The sequence below is a fragment of the Poeciliopsis prolifica genome, unplaced genomic scaffold (genome assembly GCF_027474105.1).
Source record: "Poeciliopsis prolifica strain line A6 unplaced genomic scaffold, Auburn_PproV2 SCAFFOLD018, whole genome shotgun sequence".
Taxonomy (NCBI): domain Eukaryota; kingdom Metazoa; phylum Chordata; class Actinopteri; order Cyprinodontiformes; family Poeciliidae; genus Poeciliopsis; species Poeciliopsis prolifica.
Genome location: NW_026562393.1, coordinates 1,643,666 through 1,659,444, shown reverse-complemented (window position 1 = coordinate 1,659,444; position 15,779 = coordinate 1,643,666). Strand labels below are relative to the sequence as shown.

At 38.7% G+C, this 15,779-nt stretch overlaps 1 protein-coding gene across 1 annotated transcript; it reads right to left on the bottom strand.

Annotated features, from left to right (window-relative positions):
- Nucleotides 1-747: 747 nt before the first annotated feature.
- Nucleotides 748-15,426, bottom strand: chuk (component of inhibitor of nuclear factor kappa B kinase complex). The gene is made up of 22 exons (XM_055043025.1): nt 15,288-15,426; nt 14,738-14,856; nt 12,330-12,424; nt 12,078-12,195; nt 9,295-9,364; nt 9,118-9,206; nt 8,944-9,033; nt 8,643-8,767; nt 8,140-8,247; nt 7,888-8,023; nt 7,084-7,281; nt 6,638-6,740; nt 6,422-6,545; nt 5,859-6,010; nt 5,706-5,767; nt 5,510-5,619; nt 5,371-5,420; nt 5,174-5,279; nt 4,894-5,041; nt 3,604-3,740; nt 2,685-2,784; nt 748-2,454 (listed from the first exon to the last, which is right to left on the bottom strand). Exons 2-22 carry the CDS (start codon nt 14,840-14,842, stop codon nt 2,389-2,391), a joined length of 2,292 nt encoding a protein of 763 aa, XP_054899000.1. The 5' UTR covers nt 14,843-14,856; nt 15,288-15,426; the 3' UTR covers nt 748-2,388.
- Nucleotides 15,427-15,779: the final 353 nt, after the last annotated feature.

Here is a 15,779-nt window from a genome sequence, read left to right as displayed (position 1 = left end):
AGGTTCTGGAACCGGTCTGGACTGAGTCACACCGTCAATCCTCGAACAGTTACATTGTTTGGGTTTCACTCATAATCTGATTAGGTCCTGAAGAGCAATGACTAAGAAACAGGAACACGTTGTCGTGCCAACGCTTCCTTCTTCCTGTTTCAGACCCGGAAAACGGCTGGAACCACCAACTTCTCTCCGGTTTCTCAAACTACGGCGCAGGTATCACAGGTGGTACATGAGATTTTATGTTAACTGTGATGGGAGGACATAGAAGTAGCTGTTTCTGAGACATCTGAGGGTGGTAGCGATCCATTTCCAATGTGGAACACCAGCAAGGTTTGCTGTAACCAGGCTAACTGCTATTAGCAACACATGCTAATTATGAATTTCTCATTTTTGTACCGTCAAATGATCTAAAACAGGGTGTTCAGTATTGACTAAAGTACTAAATTTTTTTCTTCTCTGCTTGTCACCAAGGCAGCCATATTGGATTTTCAGGTATAGATTGTTGAGAAAACTCCAACTTTCCTCCTGAAACCTAAATTCTGGCAACCTTTATTTTTTCCAACTACAAACTTGGATATTTTAACTTTAAGTAAACAATGTAGGACAATTTGAACATTTAATTTGCTTTTCGATTAAGCCTTATTTTGTGTTGCTCTATCACATAAAATAGTAAAGTTTGAATAGTTTAGAACTGAACATGAATAGTAAAGAACTGAACATCAACCTAAAAAAGCAACTGAAAACAAGAACTGTGTCAAAGTGATTTATTATTTTTATTACCTGGTCAACATTTCATCTTCATACAAGGAAATCTCCAAAAACTTAACATACAAAGATCTATTTAAACCGGCAGATGAAAACAATATTCAACTCTGAAGGAAAAAGAAAAATAGCGAATCGAGATACATAAATACGAAACTGAACAAAAAGAAAAGCCATTGCACTTTAACTCCATAAATACAACTCTGTTATTTCTCTCCGGCCCAAAGCAGCCAAACAGTCACCAGAACCAGTACATTCAACCGTTTACTGCTCTGGGTCACTATGTGCATTTCACATCCACGTCACAAATCACATTCAGATTATTTTCATCTAACAGTTGAGGAAAACCACTGGTGTCAGATTACAATACTTGGTGAACCAACCCACTTTCTGCTCCCAAAGAACCGATATGGAGAGCCGTGTTTGCCAATAATATCTCGGGTTTAGGATCGGCCTTCAGTAGTGACAGTGATGCTAAACCTAAAAACATTACACATCAGGAAAAAAAAACTCAATCTGAAATCTACAGTCATTGCAAAAGTATAACAATTAAATGTTTTCTACAGTAGCGATCAGAATGTGATTTAAAAGTAATAAAATCAGATCTATATTATAAGGTTTAAAATCAAAGTACTTGTTACTCTAAACTATGAAAATGCTCAGCGAGAACAGATTTCAAATGAATTATCTTGATGAAGGCTCTTGATTTTGTCACAGCGATTATACAACTTGTGAAGGGAGTCGAACCAGCAAACTAAATTTTGGTGGCTCGGTTTTCCTCAATTTATCTTTGATTGTCTCGTGTTTAGTTTAGTGACCCTGTTGTAGGAGGTTCTGCTCTGCAAACTCCTGCCGTTTGTTTCTAATGGGAGCTTCTGATCGATTGAACCGTTTCTGATGTGAATGCAGCAGAGACCCTCCAGTCCATCAAACCTCCTCTCTGCCGCAGCTAAAAGACGTTTACAGTATAGACAATGTATAAACACAATGGCCAGCCATGTACGAGGCACATATGACAAAACACCTTTGCTTAGGATATATAATACTAGTTTTTAAAAACATACACGTAATGTAAACCCCCGAAAACATTGATAGTAAAATATACAAAAACTGATGGAGAGAGACTAACGGTTTCTGTTCTGTTGTGTCAGTGATTTCTGCCATGGTCTCGGCAGCTTGTCTTCACAGAGAGGCTACATGGGAGTATCAAAGTGCTTTAATCTCCTCTTCAATCCGTCCCCTCCCAGGTCTCTGCCCAGAACATTTCCTGTTTTTTTTTTCTATCCCATGTTTCCTCTGGACACTGCCAACACGAGCCCACGCACCCGGCGCTCCAGTTTGCTCAGCGATGCATCGGCGGAGACGAACCGATGGTGTGTGGTGGGATGTTGTGCAGCGTGACCAGGAGGAGAGCAGACACGACGTCGATGTTCTCGGGCATGAAAACGGGGATATTCATTTCTCAAACCGGCCACCGTGTGGGATGATGGGAGAAGACAGACACCACCGAGCAAAACGAAGGAAATCGTTTTCTGAACAGGAATTTCCCGAGTCACATACGGCTGTACAACGCAGGAAGCCGACGGGCTGGAGTCCAAACGTCAGGAGGAGGGGCAGCAGGCGGCATTATTATGCATTTCGCTTTTTTAGTTTTGTTGTTAAAGTTTCATATTTTGTCCAGCTCCAGTCCTGCTCCTTAAAGAAAAGAAGAAAGAAATCATCGTCTCAATTTCAGACAGTTTGTATATTAAATGAAGCCGATGCTTTTGAATGTTTTCATTTTGGATTAAATGAGATTGAAGCTAAAATCTAGAGCAGATGAACAATATCTAATAAGTAACTTTATTTAATTTAATCAATAAATTAAATGAAATCTGCATAGAAGATAGATGAGGTGTGAAACAAAACATTAACCATGAACTGACCACTATGCTCTTTGCTTGTTCGTCTGCGGCCTCTTGCATCAGATTGGTCAGCTGACTGAGGTACTTCTGGTTCTCCTGCAGCAGTCGTGGCGCTCCATCACTGAACCATAAAAACACCCAACTAAAATCAGTCACATGAAAACAACACAAAACAAACAACCCTAGAGAGAGAACAGACGCAGCCTCCTGTCTGCTCACATTTCTGACATTTGTTGTAAAATATTCTGATTGTTTGGGTATGAAGTATATTTTGGGACATTCTTGAACAAAAATCAGGATTTTTCAGAAATGTTAAAGTCATTCATTGGTCCATTTCTAACCCTGGACTGATGTAGGTTAGAAAGCCGAATCTGTACTGTTTGTCCTATTGTGGAAATCATAACAAACATTTGATAATTACCTTTGAATAGTTTAAGATTTAACAACCGTTCTCATTTAAGATATAATTTACCAACCACAAATCTGCTAAAGGTTGATTTATTTTAAATGTTTATCAAATGTAATAGTTCCTCTATATTTTCGCTCAAATTAAAATCTTTACGGCGAGATTAAAACATTTTAATGTTGAATTTATGAATGAATCAAAATGCTTTTTTTTTGTTGTCAACAATCGTTTTGTTTCATACACTAAATATGGTTTGTAGATCTTCCTCTTCTAACATTGATTATGTTGTGATTATAACTTAAATTTAACCATCTCAACTATTTGGAATATTGTCAAATGCTCAGAAAAAGTCCAAAGCAGCACAGTTGTTCAACTTTTGTTTGTGAGGCTCATAAAAGTTTAAGTTTTACTGCAGATCCAACTAAACCTAAAGCTATTTACCAAGAAAAACAAGTGTTTTTTTTTAACCATGTGATCAAACATTAGATAACTAAAGTTCACCAGATGTGCTTCAGTGCTGAGTGACTGAGTTACCTGTCGTTGCGTCCGGGCAGGGAGGTCAGGGGGTGAGGGGAGCTGACCGGCTGAGCCGACTGGGACCACTGGGAGACCTGCAGCAGGTGGGACGACTCGGGACTGGTTGCCATGGAGTTCCTAGACGAGTTCTGGGCCTGAGGAAACGACTCGTTTTTACCAACAACGCAAACGACAAACATGAACAGACTCCATCAACAACACAGACGGCCCCATTTCTGTGTGATAGAAAAGTAAAAAGCCTGCTTGAACTGGCCGGTTTTTTTTAAATGATCCCCATACACCACTCCAAAGATCACTTTGTTTTCTCATGGGACGAGTTAAAATGCAAGAATGCAAACTATTTAATGTTTTCTTTTCCCTTTTTCAATTGGTTTGATCCAAAACTTTTATTCTTTTTGTTTGAGCTTGTCAAGAAATAGAAGAAAACAGTTAATCAAGGAGTCGAAATAGAACATTTGTGTCAGGAAGATGCGTCGATCTTACACAATTTACTTCAAAATCAAAAATAGAAAATCATAATTACATGCAGAGTCTTTAAATCAAAGTTCTGTCAACTTGCAACAATTCTCAAGAACAGTACTTTTAGCATTAAGTTTGTATCATTAGTCCATCAGTCATGGAAAAGCAAGAAACATCTGGAAGACCAGATGTTTTGAAGAACTGGACTGGACCTTTTCAAGGCTGAACCCAGAGAATCTTTCATTCTGCCTTAACTACAGCATTACTGCCACCCAGTGGACGACCATGGCTACTTCAGCTTTTTTTGTGGGACTAAACTCCTTAGTATTTTCATAGACCAGAACCTCGCAGACTCTCAGAGCCCGCCTTGTGGGGTACCTCAGGGCTCAGTCCAAGGAACTATACTTTTTGTTCTGTACATTTTCCCCCTAAGCTAAACAACCAGCCAGTTTCCCATCATTTCTTTGCTGATGATATTCAGCTCTACTGACATTGTTGACCAAAGATCAAAAGTTTTAGTTGCATCAACGGCTCTGCAACATATTCCAGACAAACTATATTAAAATTATTGCTTGTGGAAACTCAACAGCAACATGTTGGTGTTTTGTTTTCCTCAAACTCATTTTAGGAGCAGAGGAGAGAAATGTTTCAGAGCGCAGGAACTCGGAGAGTGGAATACTTTGCCTCCATTTTGAGTCTGTTCATTCCTTCAATCACTAACTTCTTCAGACAGGCTTTTCTGCCTTTAAATTGTCTTTTATGTTTGTTTTTATTGTAAAGCACTTTGTGGTTTTTCACTTGTCAGAGTTTCTACCAGAATCTACTCACACAAGCAATCTTGAGTAAATGCCAGAACTCTTTCTGTCTTTTGATCTGCATCTGCATCACGGTGTTGTCCGCGTCCTTGATGCTCTCCAGAGTCTTCTCAATCCGTGGAAACAAGTCAATGATCTTCTGTTTGCTAGTCAGGATTTTGCTGTTCACACAAAATAAAGACTCTGATGTGACACAGAGTAAAATCCAGTTGTGTTTTCCCCTAAAACTAATAAACGAATATTCACACAAAGTCTTTTAAAATAATTTGAGAAAATCTGATGCTTGCTCCTACCTGAGGTGGGTGTACAGATCTTTGAGGACCTTGTCCTGGTTCTGGACAGTCTGGATGATGGCCTTCACCATTTCAGAGCTGTCGCTGGTGCCATCCGAGTCAGCAGCTGAGGAAAATCAAAATTTTAATGAAATTTTAGTCGGGGAACATTAGTGGTTTTGGAAGGAAGACAGCCTACATTGCAAACTAATCCCCACCTTTGCATGTCCTTTTCAGCTGCATGTAGAGGTCTATTGCCTTTCCTTCTCTGGAATAAAACAGATTTAAATGTTTAAAATCTTAATTCTGACGCTTTAAACTTCTGCATGTTTAAAATGCTTCAGCCTGAACACTCACAGCTGCTCCATCTTGTCTCCTTGTCGCCGAGCGTATGGGCTCCTCTGAAGCTCCACAATCTCGGAGTGCAGAGCCATGATCTCGTCATCTAAATGGCTCACTTCTGCCACCTGCAGGAGAAAACCACCACAGAAAAGAGTTTTAAATTAAAAACAAAACACATTTAAATGAAGTTTTGTTTGTTTTACTCTATTACCTGTGCAAAGGTAGCAGCTCTTTCTTCATTTTCCTGCCAGGCTTTCAGCATCTTCTCAGACGCTTTGGACAAACACAGGATTCTAATCAATACACACCAGCAGAGTGATTCAGCTCGAAGATTAAAACAGTGCAGCTGCCATAAAAAACTCACATATCCCATAGTGCATCTGGTCGCTGTACTTTTCCAGGTCATACTGGATGCTACTCTTAAAGAAATCCAGCTTGGCCCTGAGCTGCTGAGAGAAGCCGAACATGCTGTTTTTACAGCGGGTCAGGTTGGTGTTGTAGCGCAGGAGGCTCAGCCTGCAGGACCAGGAGAAACACAGGGTTTGTTTAGCGAGAAGAAGCACCAACGTACAGAGACACACACTTATAGGTCAGGATATAGGTAAAGTATTCAGCTGTTAGGGTTAGGGTTAACCCTAGCCCCTTTCTGAAAAACTAAATATCTTTTAAGTCATAATCATCAAAACAAACAAAGACTTGAAATACATCTTTGTTTATATCTAAACAAATATATATCTACATGAGTTTAATTTAAAAAATAAATAAATTAGTAAAATTAATCGACTTCTTCATTTATTACGTTGTGCCTAAACTGTAATTTCTAGTAATTGTGATCACTACTTGGAGCCAGTAGTTTCTTTCTTCCACCAAGTGTAAACCTGGTTTCTGGACGCAAAGATGGCCGACAGCAGCTGAATAATGACTCACATGGCAGCTCTCTGGCCTTGGAAGAGTCTGCTGTAGTCGTCTTTCAGACCACAGATGTAGTTCACCGCTTCGCCCCAAACTTTCTTCAACTCAACCAGAGGCAGCGACTTTTTTGAATCTTGGACTAGAAATAAAATTTTTAGAAAAAACATGGTCTCTCTCAGCTCCACTCCGTTTTTATTTATGAAGCAGCACAACTCCCTAAAAGCAACTCACCGATGTTGTTGACTCTTTCAGGCAGGTGTCTGGCGTTTAGGGGACCAGAGTAGTTGGTGATGCTCTTATCAAACAAGTACACAATGTACTCATCCCACCCTCGCTACACAGCAGGAGGAAAGAACAAAGTATTAAACAAGCCACTTTAATAAAGCCCCGGTAATAGTTGATAATAAAATAAATATTTAACTATTTTAATTGGAGAGCATACATAACTAATCTAAATGAAGGCAATATAATAAATAAATGCAGAACTAAGTTAAGAAATAAAATAGATATTAGACTTAAGCAATAATTTAATTTGTTCTCTTAAGATTTAATGATTATAATATCTAAAGCTACAAAAGTCATTACAGTTGTTATTGTTGAACCATGTACTGGAGATCTTTACTAACCAATCAGTCATCTGTCACACAGATAAAACTTTGACTGGTAAACCAACGCACCATTCCATCCAACGGGACGCACTGGTTGGCCGGCTTCCTGGGGTCCAGAGAGACGCCCGTCTCCTGCAGCAGCTCCTGGTTGACGACTTCGATTTTGGTTTCGGCCTCGATGCGCATCTGTAGACTGTGAAGACTCTCGTCTGGACTCAGTTTGAAGGAAAGGACCTGAGCTGTGGTCATATTCAGGATGTGGACGACCTGAAAACCAGAGAAAAGAAGATTAACAGTAATGCAGTGAACAGCCGGAACACACACAGTGTTTGGATTGTCACAGTATTAAAATTTCAAACTCGGTACCAATATAAAGAAAAATGCTCAATACCACTTTAGAAGCAAGGCAACATTTTTAAGTTTCAGGCTTTTTTCTGAAAAATTACTTATAGTCTGGCAATATTTCAGCTTCCTTTAGTTAAGTAGTGGAGAATTCAGTCTTCACTGGTCAACATACATCATTTAAAATGACACTTCCTTGTTTGGCAAGAAGATAATATCAATAAAGGCACAGCCTCTTATTCTATTGTAAATATATTTTACATTAGTTTGAATCTTAACCTTGAGCCATGGAAACAGTAACAAACTGGGCAGAGGCTGAGTGTTACAGCAACGAGGCAATTTGATTACGTGTTTTTGAACAGCTACTTTTATTCTCGTCTCAATTACATCAAGATACTGATTATTTTCGACAATCATAACAGCATTCATACAAATCCACTTCTCAGGTTTTCAGACCCAAACGATCCACAGCATGAAGTTGCTGTTATAATTACAACAACCATTATGATGCCAGGTCCTTTGGTTACTCACGCTCATATTCAGCAGGTCATCCAGCATCTCAAAGCACATGGGTCTCTTTGAGGCGCGTTGCACTGGACCGCCTCTCTGTTCCTGGTTCCACTTCAGCATCAGCTGCAGGACGTTTTCCAGCGGTTCCACCAGCGTCCTGCGTCACATGGGGAGAAACTTACACTGAAAGCAAAACATCCAACCCTGTATCCTGCAGAGAACAGTATTCCAAATGTCGACATTATTACTATCATTTACTTTTAGCACGCTAACCTGCTTAGGTTGTTTGGTTGAGCAAGATGTGTTGAGAACTTGACTTCACCATTAGAATCTTCTATTGCCATGATGTCTTTTGGACCTTTATTCTTCACTATGCCAGCCCTGCAAAACAAGAAAAAAAAAAAACGTGACCTGATCAGCCATAGAGGAGGAAAAGAGTCGATTCTACTTTTGTTTTTCATGCCTCTAATGGTGAAACTGATAAGACCAAAAAGCTGAAGAGTTCTCAGTTCACAAACATTAAGGAAAAGTTGAATCTGCCGTCTTTACGTTAAACTACACAAATCCACTTGCCCAAATCCAGTTTAGCTGGGATCCCAAATGTGTTTGGATCCTTACAGTCTTTGGTGCGACGGTGTAGATTAATCAAATCTTACAATTCTTTTTGTTTTAATTTGCAAATCCAAGCCACGATGCCAGATTGGGCCTAAAAAGTCCAACCCAACCTGACAAATTAAGTTTAATTACAGGCCCGAGTCTGACAATCGTGATCTTACCACTGCACAGGTTGCCAGTTGTGCAGAAAGGGACGGAAACCGCAGCAGCATTCAAAAACCATCGTTCCAAAGCTCCAGAAGTCCACAGCGACCGTGTATGGCTTGTTGTCAAACAGCTCAGGAGCCTGCAGAGGAAGAGGAGCTGGTTTGACCCTTTCAGCAAACTGTTACACCAATTACTCTGTGGTTTGATTCGTAGTGAATCTGACAGTATCGTTAAAGGAGAAAACATAGAAACTCAGAATAAAATTAATTAAATTAAGTCAATATGTCACAGATTAGCACATATTTAGGTGTTCACCAGGTACTGAAGAGTTCCCACAAAGGAAGTGCACAGACTGCCCTGGTCCAGATCTTTGGCATAACCCAAGTCAATGATTTTATGAACCACCTGCAAAAGATACAGATAAATACAGTCATGTCAAAACTTAGAGAAAGAGTCGGCCAAGATTTGCGCAGACATGCAGTATTTTACCTTTCCACCGCAGTCTTGGAGAACGATGTTTTCTGGCTTCAGGTCCCTGTGAATGATCTTGTTTTCGTGCAGATATTGAATTCCACTTCCTGGACCAGACGTTAGCAATTTAAATCAGTGAGGAGGCTTTGAAATATATCCCTAAATGCAAAAGGTGCAAACGGCAAGAAGACGTACCGACGTCATGGAGTAATGAAAGCACTTCACTTTCTTTCAGACCGCAGCAGTTTTCAGGTTTGCTCAGCACCTGTGGTTCGTTAATATCACAACACAAAGTACGTCAGGAAGAGGATTATTCTTTCAATGGAACATGATGCACAAAAGTTTTAATGGAACTGAATTTAGAAGAACATCAAGAAATGCGTTAGCTAAGTAATTATCCAAATTGGGTTGGTCTTTAACTCTAAAGTAAAGGCTATCAGTCAATGAACAGAAGCCCCCTTGCAGATTATAGTTCTGAAGCCATGAGGTCCTGAATATGGATCATTTTCTTACTTCACATCAAACATAAAGATCTTGCAAATGGGTTTGCAGAATACAGAGTCCCTAAACATTAGTCACATGAACCATCCAGGCTTTTTAGGACTCAATTTCCCAAAGTTCTCAGTCCTTTACACTCATTTTAAGATGAAAAAAAAAAGTCTGCTATGAATATCAGGGTTTCCCTCAATGTTTTATAAGTCTGGCGGGCCACCAGGCTTTACCTGTGAGCCCAACAGGTTAGGCTTTACTTATTCATTTAAGTGTTTTTTTAAATGTCTGCATTTTTAAGACTTTATAGTTGGGTTTTCAGGTATTAATCTTCCAATCTTCCCATAACATATAATTATCAAGTAACATTTTCAAATTTTCTGTTAAATTTTAAAAAATTTTAACACAAAAACACGGCAGGCCACCAGGCTTAGCGAGTTTTCGGAGGGAAACCTTGGATTTACTGCAGATATTTCTACAAAGGGCACAAATTTGAATTGGCAACATGTGAAAATCAGTAACAGGAGGTAGGGAGGGACATGAAGGAGGGAAAGAATGAATGCATGCATAGAAATAAGCAAAAAAAGAAGCCGAGACAAGAAATGAATGGCACAAAGAAGGATGAAATCCAAATTTTGATTAAAAGGAACAAAATGGAAGACACAAAATTTAGAAAATGAAGAATCAATGTCGTTTCTCCATACACGTATTTCCCATAATATTCTGTGAAAATCCTGAAAGAGATCCCATACTTTTCTAGGTTGTGTAAGAAAACCTAAGAACTGAAGAAGTGTGGTTCAATGGGCAGCCCTCAGATGAGTGGGATTTTTCCCAGGGGAATCCCCCACACAGCGCTGAGGTCTTTGTGGATCCACATGACCAAACCCACTTACTGCTTTCAACACAAAGTTGTTGTGCAGCATTCTCAGCCTGCTATCATCTGCATCTGAATCTGCTGATGTACATATTTCTCACAGACTCAGGAAGAGATTTCACTCGCTGAGGAGACTTGTGGTTTTGGTTTTGCTTTTCACTACGTCTAGTGCCACAAGTTACAGATTTATAAAACCCTCCTGAGGTTTTCATGTTTCTGGATGCTTCAGTTTGGGTTGAAACAGGATAAAATAAGCACGCTGTCACTAAAAGGTAAGACGTAACAATTGTTGAAGACTTTTGTGTCTCAGTATGTTTTTAATAAATCTATCAAGACAGTTTACAATTTTTAACCAAAACATCCGAAACTTTCTGCCACAGCCGACATGTTGGTCTGAAGCTAAAGAGCCATTTCATAAAGATTAATTTATCAAATTTAATGTGGAAAAAAAAAGCTTAAAATTACTGGGATTCAATGAACGAACTGCACCTCTACTGTGTGATGCTGAAATATGAAACAAACGCATTGAAAGACCAGCTGATGATTGCAGTAAATGCATTTTACACTTTTATCGCCGTTCAGCTGGTCAAAATAAAATAAAAAAATCCCCCAAATAATTAGAACTAGACAATAAATCAATAATATAACATTGAGAAGAAAACAAGACAGTTTCAAGATTAAATTCATTTATTATGCACTGATTACAGATACGAGAAAATGTGCCTTACCGGGTTTAGATGGGAACTAAAGTGACGAGTATTATCCTCTCAGTTTCAAATGTGTTTGTGTGTCACACATTCTTGCATTTTCTTCCGAAGCATATTTAAGCATTTCCTCTAAACAAACCTCCATCACCATCCTCATGTTTTCCTTTTTTATTATGCAAACAAACAGGCCAAACTTTCCGCTCCCCTATTTTAAGAGGAGTGAAGACTCTGCATGTTGAATATTTAAATTTGCTCTGGTATTCAGCTGTTAATCACTTCCTCAGGTTCCTTTGTTGTGAATTAAATACAAATGTAACTCTAATTAAACAAGAAAAAAACAACGCTTCCTGTTTCTTGAGAGCGGTTGTAAATGTAAAAGCAACAGAAAATGAAATAAGTATATGATTACCACGATCTATGCATCAAAACAGGTGCAATTAAAACAACCACCATCATCCACTAGATATTAAGCATTTAGTTTAATTTGATCAAAATATTTTTACTGACTAAGAAATCTAGTTCTCCTTACATAAAATGCTGACCCCTGAGGCCAAATCTAGATGGAGAAAACAGCTGAAATGTTGATCTTTTGTCTGATTTTCTTCTTTTGATATGAAACCTAAATTTTGATAAATTTGCTGCAAAAAGAAAATAAAATGCCTCATTGTTTTGGTGTCCATAATTACGTTTTTTTTCCTAACTCAAAACAAACAAACAGACAAAACAAAAAAAAATCATGAAACAAATATGGGATTATTAATATGTATATATAATTACAATGAGTTGTTTGGGTCCTTTTTTCCCCCTTACTGTGATGGAACACTGTCGTAATATACATCACTAACTGACTGAACATCAACGTGTGGTTAAAGTCACAAAAAAGGTAAGTAAAGGTAAATATAGCTCACGTTTCTCAGGTCTCCTTTGGAGCAGTACTCCATGGCCAGGAGGGGAAGCTCATTTAAGGCAATGACGTTAATGTCCTCGGGGACTTCCTTTGCAGTCACAACATTATTATGATGCAGCCTGAGTGAGAGAGACGACGCTTAGACCATCTGTAACTTCATTTTCATCTAAATGTCATCAGATTACTTTAAATAATCACTCTGAGTACCAGGCAGCTTCAGATAACGAAGACGGAACATTAAAAAGTGACTTACTTTTTCATAATCTGTATTTCTCTGCACCATCTGTCCCTGTTCCTTGGTGTGAGGTCCAGACGGCACATTTTCACTGCTATTTTTTCATGCGTTTCCTAAGAAAACGAAAAACAAAAAAAAGATTATAGAGAAAAACTGCGTCACTTGGTGTCTTAAACTTTATCAGCAGATGAATCTGGGAGGGGATTCATTGCCTTGGGAAAGGAAACATTTTCCAGCTCATGATGAAGTTAGCATTACTTTCTGCAACAGAAACCAAAACAACAATCGTGGAGATTGTTTCAATTTCAGCATTCGATCTTTTGGGAAACACAACATTACAGAGGATCTGATTAACAAGAAATAAGGTTCAGCAATCCAAGTAGGATTTTCTGATGTTCACACATTTGCAACATTTAACTGTAGCCAGATGTTTGTAGAGAAGATACAAAGGATGACAGTATTATGGTACAGTGAAAGCAGCCATTAAGATCTTGAAGTAGAAATGGCGGTTATACTTCACTGTCATCATTGCAGATCGGCTTTAATGTGTTAGTCAGAGTAAATAATCTTTCACATGGTTGGAAGTGTTGATATGCAGCTTTGAAGCTGGTTATTGTTGGCCCAAGGAGTGAGCTTAGAAATCTCTCTGTGTGTCAGCAAAGAGCAGGACCATGTTTTCATCAGTCCCCAGGGCCTGTCATTCGCTGAGGTGACGGCAGCAAATTTGGTAAGAACACCCAGGCAAAATGTCACTAACTGAATTTTGTAAATACCGGTGTTACGATGCTTTCAGCTGCTGATCTTGTACCCAAATTCACTGAAACATCAACATTTGCTATGAATTCGTTCAGTGGGAAACTGGATGATTGTTTTTATTTAGGAATATCAAAGACAACAATCTAACTTTGTTGTTGTTGGGATGTAGTTCTTTCCACTTTGTGTTCTCATATAAGTAATAATGTATTAGACCTTTTTTCCAAAATCATTTAAATTATATTTTAGGTTTTAGTTTCAGTCTAGAGATGCAGAAAAATCAGCTGGCAGGTAAAATCAAACTGAAAATATGGAACAGCATCATTATGAACATTAGACATTTCTCCAAAGTAAATAGAAACTACAAGATGAAACTGGAACTGGTTTTATCCTACAAGTGATGGTAATACCCTATATTTTCCATATTTCTGGCTTTAGGAATAGAATTGAAGACAGAATCATTTTACTCATTTGGAAATATCCAGACCAGGCTAAAATAATCTAAAATCTTGTGGTGTAATGTGTTGATCGGATGAAACCAAACTTGAATTTCTTTCCCACCATTCCTAAAAGTATAATCTTCCCAAAAACCAACACCAAGACGACCACACCCACAGTGAATTATTTGGGGTTGCTTTTCTTCAGATGGAAGTGCTTTCACTTTTTTAAACCAACCTAAAGAACGAGGGGAAGGCAACAGAGACTGAAAGTTTTATAACAATAGTTTGGGGTACTATTGTGATAATGATAAAAGTGACATTAATCACTTCGTTTCTCTGTAACTGTAGGGTTGTGACTGCATGATGTAGCAATTATAGCCCCACAAACGCAAACAGTACTCTTGAGAAACATACCAAATTGGAATATGCTTCTTCAGGACAGCAGAGTTTTCCTCCAGAAAACTTGCTTAGTCCAGTGGTTGGGTGTTAGGGCAGTCATCCATTAAGTGGCCCGCCATGCTTTTGAGTTAAAAATGTTTTAAATTTGAAAATATTCACTTGATAATTATGTTATTTTAAGAATGTTTGAATATCAGCTATAGTCTTAAAAAATACCAATAAATAAATAAATAAATAAAATAAAATAAATAAACAATCCTCAGCCTGGTGGGGGCCCAACTAAAGCCTGGTGGCCCACCAGGCTTAGAATACACTGTCATATAGAAAAGTGTGATTTGTATCTCTGAACTCCTTTCTATATTCTTTGTCTGCATTATATTTCAGATCGAGCATAACAGTTTTGGGATGCATTTATTTTTAAATGTCATTATTGGAATGTATTGTAAAGATAAATCAAAATTCTTATCATGATATTTATCACGATATATGACAATAAGATAAACAATGAAGCAGGATTTATTTTCCAGAATCACAGTGAATCCAAGTATAGATGTGATGTATGTTAGGAATAGACAGTCTCCTACCAAACATGAGGGAAAGCAGGTTTTATTGGTTAATTTCTCTATACCTCATCTCAAAAATCCCGTTCATGAAGTAGTTTCACTTTGAACCATATATAATTCACATTAAAAGGAGGAAAACGTTTTAATTCTTTACTTCACGACCACTTGGCATTTTAACAGTGTCACTTACATGTTTCTGAGGCGCTACATCAAAAGGAAATTAAATATCGACAGTGTGTAAGGAGTCAGTCAAGGTGATGCTGACACTCACGGATTGCTGGAAGAGGTAAACATGGGCAAAGCCTCCGATCCCCAGCCTCTCTTTCAGCTCCCAGTCCCCGAAGGACTGCGACTGCTTGAAGGGAGCTTTCTCCATCGTTGTGGGGAGAGCTGCAACGAGCATAAACAATGGAGCAATGACAGCCCCAAACTTTGAGGTTATGAGGATTACAACAGCCTTCGCAATTTACACCTAGCTAAACAAAGCTACCAAACACAAGGACAGCGCTGCGCTTATTTATTGTCATAGCAACAATAAAATCAAATAGGACATGTGTGTCGATATAGCAACAATGATATTTCTATTTTAGACAAAAAAAGACAGAAATGTAGGACAGCAGACATATAAATGCTCCTTGACAGGCGACATTAGCTAACCAGCTAGCTAGCGGAGCAACAGAATCCCAGTGAGCACCAGGAAATAGTCGGAGCCCCGAACTAGCTCTCTCCGACATTAGAACCGAAAGCTCAGAGGCCCGTAAAAACCGCTTTACTAAATGTTACATAGTTGGATAGCTGCCAAACATCGCTTTGAGGCTCACCTCTTGTTCCTACGGCAGAGTCATGAGCCCGCTGGGGGAAGAAATATTTCGGTGTGTCCCTGCGTTCAGATCGCAGCAGCGCATCAACGCTCTGTGGACTTTCCCAGCACAGGCTCCGGCTGCGCTACGAGAAAACCAAACCGCGCTGCGTTCAAAGACACTTCGGTCAGCGTCACACGAGCTCGGCTCCGCTGCTAGAATACCAAGCAGTGTTGCGTTCAGTGACACCTGAGCTCGCGGTGGATCGACAAAAATCAGCAGTTTTATGAAACATGTTATTCTTTGTCTACATTATGACTCAACTTGAGCATAATGTATTTCATAAGCATGTAAAATATTCAAAAGATTTAACATATTCCAGTTTAGATGTTTAAAGCGTCATAAGATAAATTGTTGATGTATGTTCTTATCTGAATACAGATTGGAGGCTGAACAATTCTTAAACCTTACATCTTGATGAATTTAAAGTTAATTTTAAGTTCCAACTATCAT

What these genes read in the sequence shown, in the direction of transcription:
- chuk (XM_055043025.1), bottom strand. Translation starts at nt 14,842, where the DNA reads ATGGAGAAAGCTCCCTTCAAGCAGTCGCAGTCCTTCGGGGACTGGGAG. An exon ending in GCTGAAAAGGACATGCAAAG is followed by an intron (nt 5,280 to 5,370) that starts GTGGGGATTAGT and finishes GATTTTCCTCAG; the next exon opens with CTGCTGACTCGGATGGCACC. An exon ending in GATCTGTACACCCACCTCAG is followed by an intron (nt 5,042 to 5,173) that starts GTAGGAGCAAGC and finishes TTGTGTGAACAG; the next exon opens with CAAAATCCTGACTAGCAAAC.